Source organism: Sminthopsis crassicaudata, chromosome 3, assembly GCF_048593235.1.
Source record: "Sminthopsis crassicaudata isolate SCR6 chromosome 3, ASM4859323v1, whole genome shotgun sequence".
Classification (NCBI taxonomy): domain Eukaryota; kingdom Metazoa; phylum Chordata; class Mammalia; order Dasyuromorphia; family Dasyuridae; genus Sminthopsis; species Sminthopsis crassicaudata.
The window spans coordinates 342,376,744-342,396,867 of NC_133619.1; the positions used below are offsets into that span (position 1 = coordinate 342,376,744).

Genomic DNA, 20,124 nt, shown 5'->3' on the forward strand with positions numbered 1-20,124 from the left:
AAATTGTTACACATAAATCCAGAAAATGGATTAAAAAAAAAAAAAAACACTAACTAAAAAAGATAAACTTACATAGATAGAAATAAACAGCACTAAGAACAATATAGACTATGATTATAATGCTATGAATGACAAGGTCACAAAAAAGTAAGCAGTGAAGATCTTGGAGAAGAGAGAGTGAAATATTCCTTCCACCTCACACTTCAAAGGCAGGAGACTACTGGGGAAGAATAAGGCATTAACACAATGTCATATAGACTAACTGTATTAGATGTTTTTGCTTACTTTTTTTTTTTTTTTGTCACGGGGCAGAGTTGAAAAGAATGTTTCACAAAAAAGCAAAAGGCAAAAAACTTACTGAATCGTCTTCTATGATAGCTGCAGAATCAAAGAAATCTGGCCTCAATTCCGCTCGTTCTCTTCGGTTTCTTGAAGGGGGCTAAAAAGAGAAGTCCTTTAGTGACTTGTTACTTGAGAAAGAGTTTCCAAATAATGAAAACTGACTATAAAAGATTATATTTCTCAAGAAGAATTTTCTTTTTGGTTTAAAAAAACTTGGGGGCTTGAAAATCAAATAGTGAAAATTATGCATTTATCAATGTTAAAATGACTAAAACACTAAGAGTTAACCATATTAAAAAATAACATGGATGTAATAAGATTTTTGCATTTTCTCTTAACAGCATTTATTTAATGGAAAAAGAATATTATTATTTCACATCTTAATATATATAGCTATGATTTAGTATACCAGAGGTCAAATGTCATTGCTGAAAGGCAAATTGAGTTTGTTTTTTTCTTTCTTTCTCAAATTCAGACTAAACAAGAAAAGATTCATATTATTGGAATCTTTCTTGGGTAATTAAATCTTATAGTCTTTAAAATAATTTAAGCTTATCCAAATGCCCAAAGCCCAATTACCTGGGGCTCTAATAGTCTATTATTAGTACTGCTTTAATCCACATCTTAACTGACATTCATCACTCACTGGGCCCAGGGAACATAAGCATCAGCATATTAAAAAACAAAACAAAAACAAAACTTGTTAAATTTCCTTACCAGATCTATAACCATTGTGTCTTCAAATTCTTCATTCATATCTTCCAACTGACCCCGGGATGACATCATCACATCTTCAAAGATGGGCTCAGCATCATCTTCCATAAGGCCTCGGCTGAAGTGTGATGAGACACCTTGAAAAACTATTCAAACTCTGATAGTCTAGTTCTTTTTAGGTCAATGCTTCAAACTAAAGAGTATAGGCTTCCTAAATATATTATTTAAATTGCACCATAAGAAACCTACAACTTAACTCAAATAAAACATAAGTGCCAATCATAAGAATCTTTAATTCTTCACTTTTACAAAGACTGATCAGTATAGAAAAACAAACCACTTCATAGATCAACATTTCAAGCATCACATTCCCTCAATCCAAAATTATGAATACTTACACTGCGTTCCTTACTCCACTTCTTACTTTCATGTAGTTCATTCCTGTTCTGTCCTTTCGATTTAAGTCTTCTAACTTTTGTTGGCCTAACCAGGAGATCTGCATCTGAGGACTAAGACAGACAGACAGAATATCATTTATTCATGTATCAGTGGTTGGTTTCCCAGTAGATTAGAGTGTCATGGTAATAGAATCATGGCAATTTGGTTTGGGATTAGTCATCCAAATGAGTAAATTGGTTCATTTCTATGATTAGAGATCTGAATTTCAAACTGACATATAAAAGACGATATGGGCCACTTCAGAAAGAGACCAAGTGAGGATAGGAATGAATCAGTAGAAAACTACTTCTGAGAGGGTCCATGCATGATATAGTGATTTTTTTGTATAACATATAGAGTTCCTCTAGATAGGCTCCTCTAGTACTGTATGACCTGATGGAAGGGATTCATACTATATATATAAACTTTTTTTTTTTTTTAAATTAGAGAAAATTTGCTCCATTAAGCTAGGAGTTCTTAGCCTGAAGTCTGTAAACTTGTTAATTAAAATATTTTGATAAATGTATTTCAATATAACTAGCTTCCTTTATAACCCTAAGTATTTTATTTGATGCATTTGAAAGTGGGCCTTAGGTTTCATCAGATGGTCCAAGGGACATATGTCACAAAGAAGGATAAGAATCTCCATTACATTAAATCAAAGGCAAAGTGACCCTTGACTCCTCTTCTGTTGTTTTGGGGGAAGGAAGCTGGGCCACAGATTTGTACTTATACTATTCTATACTTGGCCTGACCTTCAAAGTTGCCTTTTTTTTGAGGAATAGAAATTTTTGCTTTGAATGTGCTTGGAAGAAAACTTAATCTTGGAGAACCAGTTGTTGCAGAAATGGTATGAAGAGAATTGGGGCAAACGTTGGGTCCTGTTTCTGATCCAGACTCTGCATCATCATTGTTTTTCTTACAGACCTGCCTCTGTTCGTCTAAAGCAGGAGTTCTCAAACTACAGCTTACAGGCCAGATATGGCCCGCCAGGTTATGGCAAATGGGTTGAGGGGCAGAGACAAAGTGTGAGTTTTTGTTTTTATTATAGTCTGGCCCTCCAACAGTCTGAGGGACAGTGAACTGGCCCCCTATTTAAAAAGTTTGAGGACCACTGGTCTAAAGGCCATCCTACATTCCATGGGTGATATTCTCATTACCTCATTCCCCTCCCCCTGAAAAGATAAAACTAATCAGAAAAGAAAGAAAAATACCCCAAACAAAAGACAACTGTCAAATGTTGGAAATTTTCAAATGATGCCACTTAATAATTATTGCAGTTAATTCCTGATAAATACAAAAAATTTTTTTTGGGGGGAGAAGAAATTCTTCTCTCAAACTATTGCTATCTTCCCCTGCCTTGGAGTCTATATGATCCTAACCTGTTGCACTAATGGACAGTTTTGTTTCAAAGGGAAATCTGAACTAATAGGCAACAGGGTTTGGGCAGATTAGTCCTGCAAATAATGCCATAATCTATTAAATTGATAAGTCTATCACAAATCTTGTAATCCTCCATCTTTATGTATTTTAATGATTTTTTTTTTTTTTGATAAGTGTGTCTTTTATTTCAAGATTGTAAAAACTGTTAAGAAAAACTTTTGTTACCTTGATACACACATACTGTCTTTGGTGTCTATGCTATTTTCTTCTTTAAATGTATTTTATTTGAAGGCCACGTGCTATTGAATAAATTTGTTTATCTGATTACTGTCATTAATGCAGAATAGTAAGTAAAATTGTGTTTGTTTGTTTGATTTTTGGGGGGAGTACTGATCAGCCTCTCTACTCAGGATAGGGAAGGAAATACACTAGAGAAAAGAGTTATTCTTAGGTAAAATGAAAAGAAGGTCATTTGAGGAAAGAAGAATGTGTCTTTGGCCTCAGAAGTCTAGGTTTCCACTAAGGAAAACATTAGCAAGTGAGGGAAATTAAAAAGTCCACATGCTATATCATTTGAGTCTAGTAATAGCTTTGTGAGATGTTATTTTTCTTACAAATATAGAAACTGAGGCATGGAAAGGTTAAAATAACACAGCTATTAAGAGGCCATTATTGCCTCACATTTTTCTAGCTCCAGAGATCTATTCACTATCACCAAGCTGCTTCATAAGGAAATGGAAAACAATTAAGTTTAGAAATAAGATATATGTGATTAAGCTCTTAAAATCCTTGAAAATATGCAAAGGGAAATGCAAATGCCTTAATATAAGTTGAAATATTACTATGCCCCACTCAGTTTTCTTAAAAGAGGACAAAAATTAAACCTAGTAATGATGCTTGCAAAAGTACAAAAATATAACAATAATAATATCTGTTGAATTGAACTTTTCTTTTAGTGTTGAGATATAGTCTGTGACTGTGTGCCACCTCTGTGACTAGAGATGGAAAGCAAGGGTCAGAAGCATTTATGAGAGGTATTATGGAAAAGATGCTATTTTTTTTTTTTTTTAAAACCATTACTCCCAACTTTTTGTAGTGGTTAAGCTAGGCTGCTGAGAATTTTAGGTAGTAAGACTGCTGATTGATTAAGAATGTTTCTAGCAATAAATATTCACAACTAGCAGGCGGCTCAAAGCAGCAAAACCTAATACTTGATATTGCACCTTGTAGATAACTTCTGCTTGGGAATCTGATTCCAGAATAGGAAATCCGGTTACATTATAAAGAAGCATATTACTTCTGAGGTTTAAACTAAGGTTATACTAAGCAGTGATAGTGAAATAAATAGGTATCTTATGCTTTGTTGTCTTGAACAACAACAACAACAAAAAACATCAAAACACATTGAGTGGAATAATGTGAAATGATTTCTCTCATTCTGAAATAGACATTTGGCCCGTGAGGCTATACCACACCATTATTCCTCACGTAATGGCAATGAATTCCCCTAGTTATAGTTGAAGTACCTAAAAGAAAATAAATAGTCTATCAAATACTAGATTTATAAAGTGATAATATATCCATTGTGAAAAATCAGCCCTGGATTACGCTCTCCATCTGCCTCTTGTGTTCCTATGCAAATGCTGCCACACAAGAGCTGAAAGCTGAAAGAAGTCACATCATCACAGTGGCAGCATTCAGTTTATATTTATGTTATCCAATTTCTCTTAGGCCCTCACTACAGCAAGGTAATCTCTTTACTTTCCTTAACTGATTCTCTATTTCAGTCCCAACAAATGCCCTTCATTCTTCAGATCTCCAATTACTTCCTTTCCCCATTCTCTCAGCTAAAGATGATGGTTGTTTACTGAAATGATGAATTCTATCTTTACTTGTAGTCATCTCAAACCCTTTCGATATCATCTTTCTCTTCCTTGCCCCAATTTCTAATGTTAAGATGGTCTAACTCTTTGCCAAACTCAACTTTCAAGTATTTCCAGGAGAATGTCCCTTCAATCATCCCCTCCAACCTTTTCTATCTATTGGTTTCTTCTCTATTGCCTTCAAACATGCCTAAATTCTTTCATTCTCAAAAACCTCTAAAATAGACCTTATCATCTCTCATATTATCATACTGTACTTTTCTTGTCTGTTTCAGTCAAACTTTACAAATAAGCTGTCTATACTTGAGCATAGCAGTGCTTAATGTTTATTACTGGATGACTGCTTTTTCAAAACATTCAAGATATCTTTCACCCCCATCTCTTTTACCCTAATCTAACATTAAAAGATGGCTCTTCTCTTTGCTAAGACAAAGCCCTCTAAATAGCCAAATGATTTCACTCCATCTTGTTTTTTCCATGAGATGGCCCCTTTTAGCATTCCCACTCTCTCATAAGTCTTCAATCTTTTCTTGGCTGCTTTCTTGCTGCCTATAAACATGCTCATATCTCCCCTATCCTTAAAAATACCTCACTTGATATGTGCTATATCTCTTCTTTTTTTGTAACTAAATTCTTTGAAGAGGCTATTTACAACTGATGCTTTTACTTCCTTTCCTTGATATCTTTTAAAGTTTATGCTGTCTCACTTCTAATCTAATCTCCAAATAAAATTGCTTTCTCCAAAATTATCAGTATTCTCTTCTTGGCAAATCTAAGAACCTTTTCTCAATCTTTACCTATTTTGACCTCCCTAGCCTCTGATATTGTGATCAAGTTTATGCATAGTTTGATAACCCTTTGGGCATAGTTCCAAATTGCTATACATAATGGTTTGGATTAGTTCACAACTCCACCAACAATGCATTAATGTATAACCATATCTTCTGACATAGTAGTGCATTTGTTGATCTCCTCAGCTCCCAATTCAATGATCATCTCTATGCAAATGATTATCAGTCTCACATCTCCAACTGTCTACTTAAACATCCTGAACTGAATGTTTTATAGATTTCTTAAACTTAACAAATTCAGAGTAAAACTCATCATCTTTCCCCCTAAATCCTCCCTTTGCTATTATCATTGAAGGCAGAAGCATCTTCCCAGTCTCCCAAGCTTACAGCCTAACATTACTCTCAACTCCTCCCTTTCGTTCTCCACTCCCCCCCCCACTTCTAAATCCATAACATTTCTGTCACCCCCCCCCCTTCCTCAACACTGCAGGCCTGCACCACTTTATTCCTGCATCATTGCAGTGGCCTGCTAGTTGGTCTCCTAGCCTTACTGCAGTCCATCCTTCACTCAGTTGTCAAAGTGATCTCCCTGGAATGCAGCCTGTACCATATGACCCCTGCACGAACCCCACAATTCAATCAACTTCTTGGATCCCTTATTCCTTTTAGAATCAAATGTAAAATCCTTTGTTTGGCTTATAAAGATCTTCATAACCTGTTCCCTCCCAACATTTCAATCTTTTGATATCCTACTCCTAAAAACACAGGTACGCAACAGCTTTCTTGCTGTTCCCTGCTCGAATCATCCATGTTCTGACCTCAAGAAGTTTTACTGGTTGTCCTCCATGTGTGGAATTTTTTCTTCCTCACTGCCATCTCCTGATTTCCTTTGAATTTCAACTAAAATCTCACTTCTCCAGCCAGAAGCCTTCTCTCATTTCACTTAATGTTAGCATCTTTCTTCAGAGATTGTCCCCGATTTAATTTGCAAAAATTTTGTATATAGTTTTTACATGCTATCTCCTTCATTACATTGTGAGCCCATTGACAGTGGAGATGGTTGCATTTCTTTGACTTCCAAGGCCCCCTTCTTCCCTGCAATCTGTGCCAGGTAGACACAGCAGTTGTTTAGTAAAAGCTTGCTGACTTGACTCTCAGTTAACTCTTTGCAATCCAATGTGACCACTTGACTGAAACCACATTCTCCAACATTACTAATCATGTCTTGTTAGATCCTAATGGTCTTTTCTCAGTCCTATTATTTCAAACTTACTTGCTACTTCTGACATAAATAATGACCCTCTCTTCTTGGTTACATCCTTCTCTTAGCTTTCTTGATATGGCTCTTACCTATTTCTCTGATCTTTCTTATTACTCCTCAATTTCCATGGTTGATTCATTAAACATATCATGTCCCCTAATTTTGAGTGTTCCCTAAGGCTTTACTCTGGGACCTATTCTCTCCTCTTCTCTCCAATTTCTCTGTTGCTGATATAATTAGCTCCCATGTGTTTGTTTAATCATCCTTTATATGAAGATGATTTTTAGATGTAACCATTTAGGCCCAGTTTCTCCCCTAAATTCTGCATCACTAATTTACCTTTCCAACATAGTCAACTGGATATCCCATATACCCTTCAAACTCAAAATGCCCCAAATTTTCTCTAAAATTTATATCCTACTTTTAGGTATCATCATTACAGTTTCCCATGTTCCTGGTCTTGCCATTGTACTTGACTCCTCGTGCTCCTTAATCTCACGTATTCAATTTTTATCAAATCTTGCCATTTCTACCTCGACAACATCCTCTGACCCCTTTTCATTCTCATAGACACCACTTTCTTATCATTAGCCTAAACTATTTATTTCAAAGTGTATCTAAACAGTCTCTCTGAATCATTTCTGCTTCAATAGATCCTCCATACAAATGCCAAAAAATGATTTCCCTTAATTGCAGATATGACCTTGTAATTTCTTTCCCCATTAAATTCTAGTAATACCCTATTGCTTCTGGAATAAAGGAAAAACTTTTCTGTTTAGCTTCTAAAGACCTTTACAACCTAGATCCAATCTAGCTTTCCAGCTTTTCTGTATAATGCTCCCCCTTTTGTTTTTTACAATATAGCCCAATTGGACTTCTCCCTGCCTTTACAAATAGTACTCCATCTCCTATGCTCTATGGGCTGTCCTCCAGGTCTGGAATGTGTTCTCTTCACCTCTACGATAAGGAATCTTTTCTTTCACAAGAAGCCTTTCTTAATCTATAAATTGTTGGTGGCCATTCTTTTCTCCCTTCTATTCAGCCCCCCCCAAACAAGCTTGTATTTATTCTTTATAGACAGAAATATTTTTCCCACTGTAAAATGTAATATCCTTGAGAAAAATGAGTGTTAGACTTGGAATGTATATCCCTAGCACCTAGGACAGTACCTGAAACAGTAGGTATTTAATAAATTCTTCTTGCTTCATTAAATAAAACATTATATGGTACATATATTTTGCAGGTAGTATGAAATTTAGTGAATATGGATAGGTCTTTCCTGAATACTGGTGACAAGGTCAGAATACGTTGATATTTCAGCAATATATTATGCATTTTTCATTTGTAATCATGGAGTATTTGGACAATAATCTCTGTAAATGCAAGTGCCTAAGTTTGGGAGATCACGATCCCATAATGACATGAGGTTTGGATCTGATACCTAAGAACAAGGAAAAGTATCAAATATCCAGTGGCCTCAGATTGTATCACTTCAGTCTGACCAATATATGAGCTGCTAGTATAGGACCACAAGATTAGATAAATTTGAAAGGGAAAAGAAACCTAGTTGAGGATTTTGGTCTAATGATATTTTGAGAAGTAGGAGATAATAAAAGATGTTGGGGTGGCTTTCTACTCCTTAGGCTCAAGAATCAAGGCAATACAGTTTATAAAGTAACTATGACAATCAAAATAACATTGGTAAATTTGTTCTTTTCAAAACAAATTCCTCATTTTCAAATTTGTGGTTTTATTTTATTATAAAGCCCCAACTGAGAGCTAAATATCTAGTATTAGATGAAAAATTGTGATTAAAAAAAAATCAAAATACTGAAAATTGAGGGTGATTTATGAAACTTCTCTAATTTTTGGGTACAAAAATACTTGTTACGATGTAGCATTGAATAAAATTCAAGAATATTTTTACTATTTATGAAATAAAAATATTTGCATTTTAAGTACTCTGTCAAATGCAGGAATTTTTAATGATAACTTACTTGTGTAAAAAATCTGGTTCAGATCCATGTTCTGACTCATGTTCTTGAATTTGTTCTCCTATCTGTCGATTGTTTTCTCTCAGTACGGTGGACGTGAGCTGGGGAGTGGGAAGGGCTCCAGGTGTCTGAATGGTTGTATCATTCCTGTTTAGCCATGTGCCATCCAAACTTTCTTCTGTAATAAAAAATTCATGTTAAAAATTGCCATACAGACTGGATAAAATTTCACAATCTATTCAAAACAATATTCTTTCTCATAGATGTTTCAGAGAGGAACACTGTTGACTTTCTGAAGTAATCGCAGAGCAGAATTTCCTGATAAAGTCATTATGTCTCTGATATGCAGGAACATACTTATATATTGCATGTGTGTGTGTGTACACACATATGTAATATTTCAATGAGTTCCATAAGTTTTTTTTTGTTTTTGTTTTTGTTTTGGTGAAGGAGACGCCATATTATCTTGATGAAACTTCAAGAGCTGTTTGTTTATTCTATTAATTCTTAGATTTAGGAAAGAAATTATCTCTTTAATTCCCATAACAATTTGTAATTTTTGGGACTTGCCTCATATCTCTTCTCAGTCTTTTAATATTTGTCTGCCACATAGAGGAATATTTTTTAATTCCCTTTGATGACCAACAATACCTATGGTTGATGCTCAATAATAATGGTTTTTGCAGCACAATGAGCTGTTATTTATTTCCAAGAAAAATTTACAATAACTTTCAGGTTCTGCCCTATATCCTGACTGATAGTTTAGATTCCATTCTCATATTAAAAAAAAGTCTAGCTTATTTCTCCCATATGAATTATTGCACTTGACCATAACAAAATGTGCCAACATTTTTCTTTCTTCATGCTAGAATGTGAGATCTTTATACATAATTTATCTTTACCAGCTTGACATTTCACTTCCCAGAAAAGCATGAAAATGTGGGAAATTTTACTGAATACTTTCTTCCTATTCAAAAGACTATGAAGACTGATCTTACCATTAATTCCCCCACTCATATATTTATCTCAAATATGCTCCTCTTTTCCATTTGTTTAAAACTTTTTTTCTATCTCTGAAAAAAGACTATCCAATCCCAATGTGACAACTTTTCCCTAGTATTTCATTTTAACAAAGTATTTTTCAAAGTCTTAATAAATTATACTTACTGATTGCTCTTTATGCCCATGGAGAATTATCTCTTTAAAGAGTTTAATCCAACTAGATAGAACAGGGGAATGCCATAGCTATAGAATACACATTTAAAGATTGAAAGAACTCAGGGGTTATTCTTTCATTTAATGGTGAGTAACTGGCTAGAATTCAAATTACCTTGACAAAGTCTTTCATGATATATTTGTGGACAAGATGAAGAAATATAAAGTACAAAATGGTTAAGTTAGGTGGCTTTATAGTTGGTTTAACAATCATACCAAAAGGGCCAATTAATAATGTATAATCAAGTAAGAAGAAAGTTTCTAGGGCTATTCCACAGGGCTAATTATAAACACTAGTTTTCAATAATTTGAAAATTATTTCACTCTCTTAAGTATTCAGTTTTGCTTAAAGCATTCTTTCTCCCTGAACTAAGAAGAATCACTTAACAGGGAAGTAATGGTAGATTCCAATTAATTTTGGGCTAAATACAGTGTAACTTTGGGTGAGTGGAATGAGAATTAAAAACAAAATTTAAGAACATCACCTAGAGCCATGGTGAACAAAATCCCATAATTATATTCCTTTTCTGTTTCAGGAAGAAAATGTAAGCTAAAAAGGAGGGAGAGAGTGAAGGGCAGATTACACAGGAAAATAAGATGTATATGCTCTATTTCTTGGCTTTTTACTAAGTTAAAAAAAAAAAAAAGCAGATAATTAGCACACAATTAACAAAGCAATTCCCAGTGCCAATAAGAAAAGCTATGGACCAAAAATGTTTATTTTTTTTTTAATGCTCCTGTTTTTGTCTCCATTAAAATAATCTTCACTATTACTTTCTGAATCTTTTCTCTATACACAAGCATATTTAAAAACAAAAACAAAAAACCCAACAAAAAAAAAAACCAAAACAAAAACAAACAGGAACTCACCCATCCAAACTTTCTACATATCATGTTGCAAATCTGAATTTCTTTTAGTATCAATTCCTTATTTACGATGTATATGAAATATATATGTACATACACATATACACACACACACCATCTCTTTATTGTTGTTAAGTCCTATGGGGTGCAAGTATGTTCTCAAGGGTAAAACATATTGCACGCGTGGTGCCACCAATGATGATTCCCTTAAGATAAGACTTTTAAAAAGCTACACTGGAAGGGAAAGATGAGGATCACAGAAAAGTCAGAACTGCTGCCTGGAATGAGTAGGACAATGGTAACAGAAGACAATAAAACTGCCTAATGGTAGGAGTTATTTCATTTTTATCTTCACATATCCAATGTCTAGCACAATGCTTTGAACAAAATAACCATTTAGTACCTGTTTGTTGGAATTAATTTTTACTGAAGACAGACCAGGGAGAAGAAGAAGAATTATTTAGCCACAGAAAATGATCTTAGGGTTAGAACAAAAATGGCAAATGAGAGCTGATAAACAATGAGAATAAGATAACCTAATGACTCTTATTGAGTTCCAGACTCCAGCTCAAATGCATTAAAGATATAGTTCCTGGGAGAGTGGTAGGTGGGGATGCAGAGTCACTTTAGTAAGCTTAAATACTCGTGGAGAACTGGGGAGGTCCTGTGCGATGGAAGGAGCAGAGAGGGAAGGGAGAGGAGTCTAAAAAATAAAAGTCAACCAACGGGTAGGAAGGTGGATCACTTTCTACCATTCTTGAAATGGTCAATGATGAGTCTTTTATCTCAAATTTACTTTTTCTCAAAACCCTTTCCCATTTCATCCCCCACACCAAGTACAGAAATTCCTAATCTATTTATTTTTGAATTCATGTTGACTCATTATATCCTAATCATTTCCGAATCATTACTCAGTACAGTTGTGAGCTTAATTTTGATTTCTGGAAAATTTCAGAATTAAAGACTGGTTAGTGACCATCCAGAAATGGTGGTCACAAAGAATCAGAATATCTTCATAAAGAACAATTCATATTAGACTAATTTAATTGGCTTTTTTGACAGGGTAAATGAAGTGACTGTCATAAGCATGGTTTACTTAATCTTTCCTATTATTCCTGTGGACAAGGTGGAGATATAGAGGCTGGACAATAGCACAATTAAATTATATTGTAATAGTAAGTGGCTAGATTCAAAGAGTAGTCATGATTTAAAGCTTAATTATATATATATAGTTAACAAATAACTATAAAAGCACAGGTCTTATGCTGATTAAATTTGAAGAATCCTGCTCAGTTATATATTAGAAAGAATATTAATAAGCATGAGAGTGACCAGATATGGTGGAAAAGTAATTAAGTTTATACATCATGAAGATTGATTTTAGAAACTGAGGATGTTTGCCAGAGAAGAAAAAAAATTCGGGATAGGATATATGTCTTCAAAAATCTGAAATTCTGTTATGTGGGATGTTCTGCTTGGCTCCACATGGTAGGCCTAGATGATCTCTTAGATAGTGGAAATTTTCAAGAGGAAAACTGAGGATCAATCCAACTATCCAAAGGTAAGACTGAGGCATTCACTGGAGATCTTCAAGCCAAAGACAAGAGATAAATTGTCAGAGATATTGAAGAATAGAGTTTTATTTCAATACAAGTTAGAGAAGGAGGCTTCTGGTTTCTCTAATTTTTATACTTTATCTTAATTTATATATTTATATAGATATATATAGATGTATGTTTGTGTGTGTGTGTGTGTGTGTGTGTGTGTGTGTGTGTGTGTATAAATAATTTTGAGACAGATTTCAAATTCTTTAAGGGCAAAGGTTAATGTTTATTTCTTTGCATCCTCCACATCTCAGTATTAATTCTTGGTTCACAAGAATACTTAGCTTTAATACAACCAGATTAAACTTTTTATTTCTCAGGGTTAAATCATGCTTACCTTCGACTCTCTTTTTGTGAAGTGGTGGCCGTCCTTTCTTATTCCTTACTGATGAAGCTTTGCTACTGCTGCTTCCACTATTCACTGACATTCTGTCATCTTCCCCTCCAGTAACTAATGAGTTTCTATAGGAGATGAGTGGAAGCCATACATCTTCCCTCCTTTCCATCATCTGCTCTGTCAGAAATTTCTCTAGGTATGAATGGCTAAAAATACAGAAAAATCAATAGTTTTTTAATGAAAGTGATTGGTTTAATATTTATTTTGTGCCTCTGTCATTACAAAAAAAAATTCTCTAAATTAAGGGGTAGCTTAGTAGATAAAGCACCAGCCCTGGAATCAGGAGGACCTGAGTTCAAATCTGATCTCAGACACTTACCACTAGCTGTGTGACCCTGAGCAAGTCATTCAAACTGGATTGCCTCTCAAAAAAAAAAAAAAAAAAAAGAATTCTCTAAATTATTTTTTCTCTATTTTGGATCCTAAATTTTCCTTAGCTTCCCTTCTGTCCCTTTTCCCAATTTCAATGTTCACAGTTGTTAAGGTCCTCAATGTCACAAGATTTCTTCTTAATTCTTCATCATTAGATAGATGAATCTTTCAAAGACAGAGACTGTCACCTTCCTCAGATCAATTTAGAATGAAATCTCTTTAATAGTATGCAGTGGAAAATATTCAAAATGTTCTGGACTAGGAGTTAGAAGATCTGGGTTCCAATCCCAATTCTGGCCCTATGCCATTGTGATTTTTGATCCTTATATAGAGAAATATTTTACTATGTATAAGAATTAATAGATGAAAAGCACTATGCAATTCTCAAATTACTATATAAGAGCGAAGTATTATTTTAAATCCCACTTTTATATGATTGATCATAGTTGATTTGTTCCATAATTTATAAATGGAGGAGGGCAAGGTGTTGTCTATAAAAAAAATCACTCTATTGAACAAAAGGTGATTTTGCATGTAGGAAATAATACTTTTGAGTTGCAGGGTTTTTTTTTTTTTTGTTATAGATATGTAATGAAACCTGCATATAACTTATCCCTCCCCCCAACTATGTTCTTTCTTTAATCATATTTTTAAATTACTAAATTCATAACAAGAATAAATGACAAAACCAGAATGTTTTCTGAAGATTAAAATATTAAAAAACATAATATGAACAAATTTATTATCAGAAAGAAAGTACATGGCTAATAATCTTTAAGATAACAGTAGTGTACATTGGAGTTGCAAGATGTGAAATAATTCTAATTTACTGAGACGCTTAATTACTTTTTGAAATCTTAAGAGGGTTAGAAAAGTTTCTGAGAGATCACTAGGTAAAGGATGATTACATATAGTCTTGAATAAAAAAATAAAAGTAATACTTAAGAAGGATCCAAGGAATACTACCAATTACAAACAAGGATATATTTTGGGAATTGAATGTTATAGCTGGTTCACAGATTCTTTACTACTATTGTTAAGATATTAGGAGATACCCTGTTTTTCCAGAGTTAAGACCCAAAAAAGCATGCTGAACTCTGAGCTTGGCATAACAACAATTCTTTGTGCTCACCCTCTGGCAAAATGTATTGCTTTGACCAGTACCAGGTTTTCTTTGAGGGATTTATGATTTTCACACATGTGCAAAAAAATGTATTATTATACTAATTACCTAGATTTGTTGGCAACTCTCTTATTTCCCAGGAAATTCTGGCTAAAGAGAGTGGGAGCTACGGCTGACACATTGCAGCACAAAATAACCAATTATCTCTTCTGACACTGAATAATTTCACTGCTTCTAACTGCTAAGTGAACTGAACCAGGAACTGCACCGTTGTTTCTATTATGCTAACTCTGGTTCTATATCTCACTTGAATGTTCACAAGTTTCAGTGACCCTTAAGATTTGAGACAATCACAAAGCTCAACAATTCTAAGAACTTTGGGACTGCTCCCAAAAATCTGTTTTTCTCACTCTGAAATTATTTAAACCAGTATTTGATTTCTGACTCAACTGCCCCTGGCCTTTGACCTGCTTTGTTAGGCTTCAGTCATTAATAGGGTTAGAGGCCAGTCTTATCTAGACTACACTTAAAATTATTTGTCACTCTCAAAGGAACTATTTTTCCAAATTGCACCACTTTGAGGTTTATCAGCTACCACAAGCCTGATAACAATCTTTATTCAAATCAAAGAAAACTTAAATCACTTACACTGTCTTTTTGTCCTGCCGAAGAAGTTTAGAAGAAAATTCACTTAAAACTTCAAGGAAAGCCAGGTTAGGAGGTGGATACTCCTGTCCTTTTTGATTTTGGTATTTGAAAGCAAATTCTATGCCATCTCTGTAATAAAGAAAAAAAATTCATATAGTAAAGTGCAGTCTTCCTAATGTCATTAATAACTTGTTTTTCTTGATGTATTTCCCTTCTTTGTCCACTAGTTTCATGTACTTTGTGAAATTAATTGGCATTATTTTATGGCATTATTATTTTATGGGTGATATTAAATTCAAATAGACAGTCTAATGACTTATGGATATTTCTCCCTCAAAAGCATTTCAAAAATTTACAAAGTTTTAATTAGTCTACAAAATCATGCTATTCTAATCATTGTTCTTTAGTAATATAAGTACTAGAGTAAGCCAATATAGGTAACTTGGAGAAATAAGAAAACTTGGAGATAGGAGACTTGAGATAAAATCCTAGCACTGGTGATTACCAGGCATGCAGACAATAAGAATTTATTAAGTGTTTTTAGTAATAGTGATATTACAAGCTGTGAAATTTTGTATAAACCTCTCTAAGCCTCAATTTCCTTATATGTAAAATGGTGATAATAAGACTTGTGCTATCTGTCCCAAAGGATTATGAATTAAATGATTTATAAACTTTTTATAAGTATTACATTAATGTGAAATATATTGGTACACACATATTTATATATTTAATAGTTTTTATTTACCAGATATATGCATGTTTTGCTGTACAAAAAGAATCAGACTTTGAAATAGTGTACAATTAGCCTATGAAGGAAATCAAAAATGCAGGCAGCAAAATAGAGGGATTGGGAATTCTATGTAGTGGTTCATAGTCATCTCCCAGAGTTCTTTCACTGGGTGTAGTTGGTTCAGTTCATTATTGCTCTGTTGGAACTGATTTGGTTCATCTCATTGTTGAAAATGCCCACATCCATCAGAACTGATCATCATATAGGATTGTTGAAGTATACAACCAACGATCTCCTGGTCCTACTCATTTCACTCAGCATCAGTTCATGTAAGTCTCTTCAGGCCTTTCTGAAATCATCCTGTTGGTCATTTCTTACAGAACAATAATATTCCATAATATTTATATACCACAATTTATTCAGCCATTCTCCAATTGATGGACATCCATGAAATTTCCAGTTTCTGCCACTACAAAGAGGGCTGTCACAAACATTCTTGCACATCCAGGTCCCTTTCCCTTCTTTAAGATCTCTTTGGGATATAAGCCCAGTAGTAACATTGATGGGTCAAAGGGTATGCACAGTTTGATAACTTTTTGAACATAGTTCCAAATTGCTCTCCAGAATGGTTGGATGTATTCACAATTCCACCAACAATGTATCAGTGTCTCTGTTTTCCCACATCCCCTCCAACACTGCGCATTATCTTTCCTTGTCATTCTAGCCAATCTGACAGGTCGGTAGTAGTATCTCAGAGTAGTCTTAATCTGCATTTCTCTGATTAATAATGACATAGAACATTGGTACATATGTTTTAAAGTGGTAAGGTGAAACCTAGACAGAGTTATAAAATGACACAAAAAGAAGTGAGCAGAACTGGGAAAACAATTTACAACAATACTATAAAGAAATCCATTTCAAGGCTTTAGAAGTAAGCAATACAATACAATAACCAGTGGAATCTGACTCATTTTCCTCATGTGGAAGTTATGGGGCTGGATTAAATGATTTTAAAGATCTCTTTCAATTCAGTGAAGCAAATAAACTTCATAGTTCCAGAACTTAGAGTATATGTACTGAAAAATGGATAAAGTATCTACTTTAGAAAAAGTTTCTGAAAAAAAAGATACTAAAGAACCTCTATGTAAAGCCCTGCTTGCTAAGCTAAGTAAACTATTGAGGAATTTTGGTATGCATAAAGAAGATAGTCATATGGTTTATAGTAGGAAGATTTAAGAGTTTATTATGAAAAGCCTGGAAAAGTTTATGAACTGATGCTGAGTAAAGTGAGCAAAACCAGAACATTGTATACAGTATCAGGATTATGAGATGATTAACTATGACAGACTTAGCTCTTCTCAGCAATATAATGATCCAAAAACCCAAAGTGTTTTTTTTTTTTTTCCTTTTTTTTCCAAAGTGTTTTCATACTGTTCATACCCTTAGATCCAGCAGTGTTACTACTGGGCTTATATCCCATAACATTCTCACTCTCTGTTGTTGTTTGTTTACATTTTATTTTTTCTCATTTTTTTCCTTTTTGATTTGATTTTTCTTGTGCAGCAAGATAATTGTATAAATATGTATGTGTATATTAGATTTAACACTTATTTTTACCATGTTTATCATATATTGGATTACTTGCTATCTAGAGGAAGGGTTGGGGGAGGAAGGGATAAAATTGGAATACAAGGTTTTGCAAGAATTAATGTTGAAAGATTATTCATGAATATTTAAAAATTAAAGTCTTTAATAAAAAATTTTTAAATATAAAAAAAGGATCTCTATGTAAAAGTAAAGTTTTATTCAGTTACTAACTAGTTTTTTAAAAATTAATTTTATTATTTAATAATATTTATTATATTTCTCAGCTCTGCATTTCCTCCCTCCTATCTCCTTCTCTCCCTTACAGAGAAAGCAAAGCTGAGCAAAAAGAATTTGCAAATATGTATATAATCAGCCAAGCAAAATAAATCCTTATCACTGGCCATGTGAACACAAAATCAAACAACAGTAACAACAACAAAAAAAACCACCCCAAAAATCACATGCTTCAATTGCACTCTAAGTTTATCGCCTCTCTATCTGGAGATGGATGGGAGGTTTCATCCTGAATCAAGTGTATTGATCAATATTCCTAAGTATTTTCAAAATTGTCTTTACCATATTGTGATCCATGGATAAATTGTTGCCCTACTTCTACTCATTTCATTTTGCAACACTTCATAGAAGTCTTCCAAAATTTCTAAAAAAGCATTCCTTTCATTGTTTCTTAAAACAAAATAGGATTCCATTATATTTACAAACCATACTTTGTTCAGCCATTTCCCAGTCAATGGGCATCCTTTCAATTTCTAATTCCTTGCCACTACAAAAAGAGCTGCTAAAAATATTTTTTGCACATGAGTCCTTTTCCCTTTTCCTTTTATTTCTTTGGGGTACTAGAATTAGAATCATTGGGTCAAAAAATATGCCTGATTTAATGGTTTTTTTGGATGTAGCTCCAAATTGTAGCTGGACCAACTTACAACTCAGCAGTGCATCAGAGTACTTATCTCCCTTACCTCCTCCACCCCCCCGCTTCTCTAGAATGTTATTTTTTCTTTTCCTGTCAACTTTACCAATCTGATGGGTGTTAGGTGGTACTTCAGATGTCTTAATTTGCATTTTTGTAATTATTTGTACCTTGCATTTTTTCATATATCTATCAATAGTTTGAATTTGTTTTTCTGAAAATTGTATATTCATATCCTTTGACCATTTCTCAATTTAGGAATCGATGCACTTACTTGTGAAGTGTTGCAACTGCTTCCCTGGTCTTGATCTGATCCAGACCAAAGGTGAGAGCAAATCTGCGAGCCAATTCTTTAATGCCACTGACATGGGCAGATGTCCTGTCCAAGTTGGGGCCTTGTTCTTGAACAAGCTCATTAAATAGCTAGAAGAAAGAAAAAGATCTGAAAACCCTACTGTAGGCTTTATTTTCCCCTTTAGGTTACAATTTTTCTTAATTTTTACAGTACTGGGATAGTATGAGGATAGGCAATTGTTCTGCTTAAGTGATTAAATGTAGAAAAACTCAAGTGATTATTATCCTAGTTTTATTATAAAAATGGAACATATATGATATTTTAGTTTAAAAAGAAAACTAAAATACTATATGATTTTAACTAACGTGTAACAGAGAATTTGGAAGGACTTGCAAAGCAGCCTAAATCAAAAAGGCTCACCAATTCAGCAAGGAAAATTCTCAATTTGGAAGGGAAAGAAAATTGTGAAATGGAAGAGGCCTACCTAGTTACCTTTATTCTGCCCAACTGCTTCTAGTTTTTTTCCTGTGTTTCAATAATGATACACTGAAAATTATTGGAAGATGTTTTCGTTTATGTGTTCAAATGTACTATTTGTAAAATATTAACATTATTAACTGAAATCTCAAGAAACTTGATAAACTTATGTGAATTTGGATGGACATTTATCTGCAGCAGAGTCTCTAGGTAGTTAAACTTAAGTAAATTTTTGTTCATCTCTTTAATGACATTGCTTTTCTTGAGCTGATTCAGCAGGGGGATAAGCTTTTTCAATATCCCTTACAGGTCTTTGGGGGTTAATTATAAATGGTTTTTTCTTGAGTTCTTCTATCTCTTGGTGTACAGATCCACTTCAGTCACAGCTTGAAGCTAGCCAACTGTACTGTGTGTAGGGCTCCTTAAACTTTTTTCTACTTGTGACTTTTCACCTGGGAAATCTTTATGATTCCAGATATATTGGAAAATAAAACAGGAATACAAATCAGACATTTGCTGATAATAAATCACAATTTAGCAATGCTATTTCCACATTCAGTTACAAGACCACATATGGGACTGTGACTCACAGTTTAAGAAGGTGAGTTACAGAGAAGCTGATTCACTTAAGAAGTGAATAAAATATCACCTCCTTCCAAATTGTTATGTATAATGGAATAATCAGGTCAGTTATCCCAAGACATACTCCATTGTTGTTCCCAAACTTATTACATTGTTCAAATTCATTCAAAATGAAACCTAGGCCAATTTGCACTATTGATCCTGAACATCAACTATAACCTTTTAATTACTACGCTTTTTATAAAATATATTGAGGCTGATACTTTTTGAGGCACTTATAAAATACTTAGGTATCTCTAAGAGAAGCTAGACACATACAAAAAATTTTTCTTTTATATGATGAATTCTGATAAAAGTTTTAGTAAAAAAAGAAAAACGCTGGATCTATTTATAGCAATGAAATCTTAGATTATCTATAGATTAAAAAATGATCTATTCTGTACTTCTCCCTTCCTTAATTACCATAACTAATATTAAGAAATAGAATTAT

The 20,124-nt window shown here is 33.7% G+C and overlaps 1 protein-coding gene across 3 annotated transcripts in view; it reads right to left on the reverse strand.

Moving 5' to 3' along the window:
• The window catches only part of STAG1 (STAG1 cohesin complex component), a 318,115-nt gene that overhangs the window by 1,753 nt on the left and 296,238 nt on the right, over nt 1-20,124 (reverse strand). For all 3 annotated transcript variants that reach the window (XM_074301602.1, XM_074301601.1, XM_074301603.1), the window contains 7 exons: nt 18,555-18,703; nt 15,033-15,161; nt 12,830-13,035; nt 8,810-8,984; nt 1,455-1,565; nt 1,060-1,174; nt 359-439 (listed from right to left, as the gene is read on the reverse strand). In XM_074301602.1, coding sequence (XP_074157703.1) covers nt 359-439; nt 1,060-1,174; nt 1,455-1,565; nt 8,810-8,984; nt 12,830-13,035; nt 15,033-15,161; nt 18,555-18,703 — 966 coding nt within the window. The remainder of the gene's footprint in view (nt 1-358; nt 440-1,059; nt 1,175-1,454; nt 1,566-8,809; nt 8,985-12,829; nt 13,036-15,032; nt 15,162-18,554; nt 18,704-20,124) is intronic.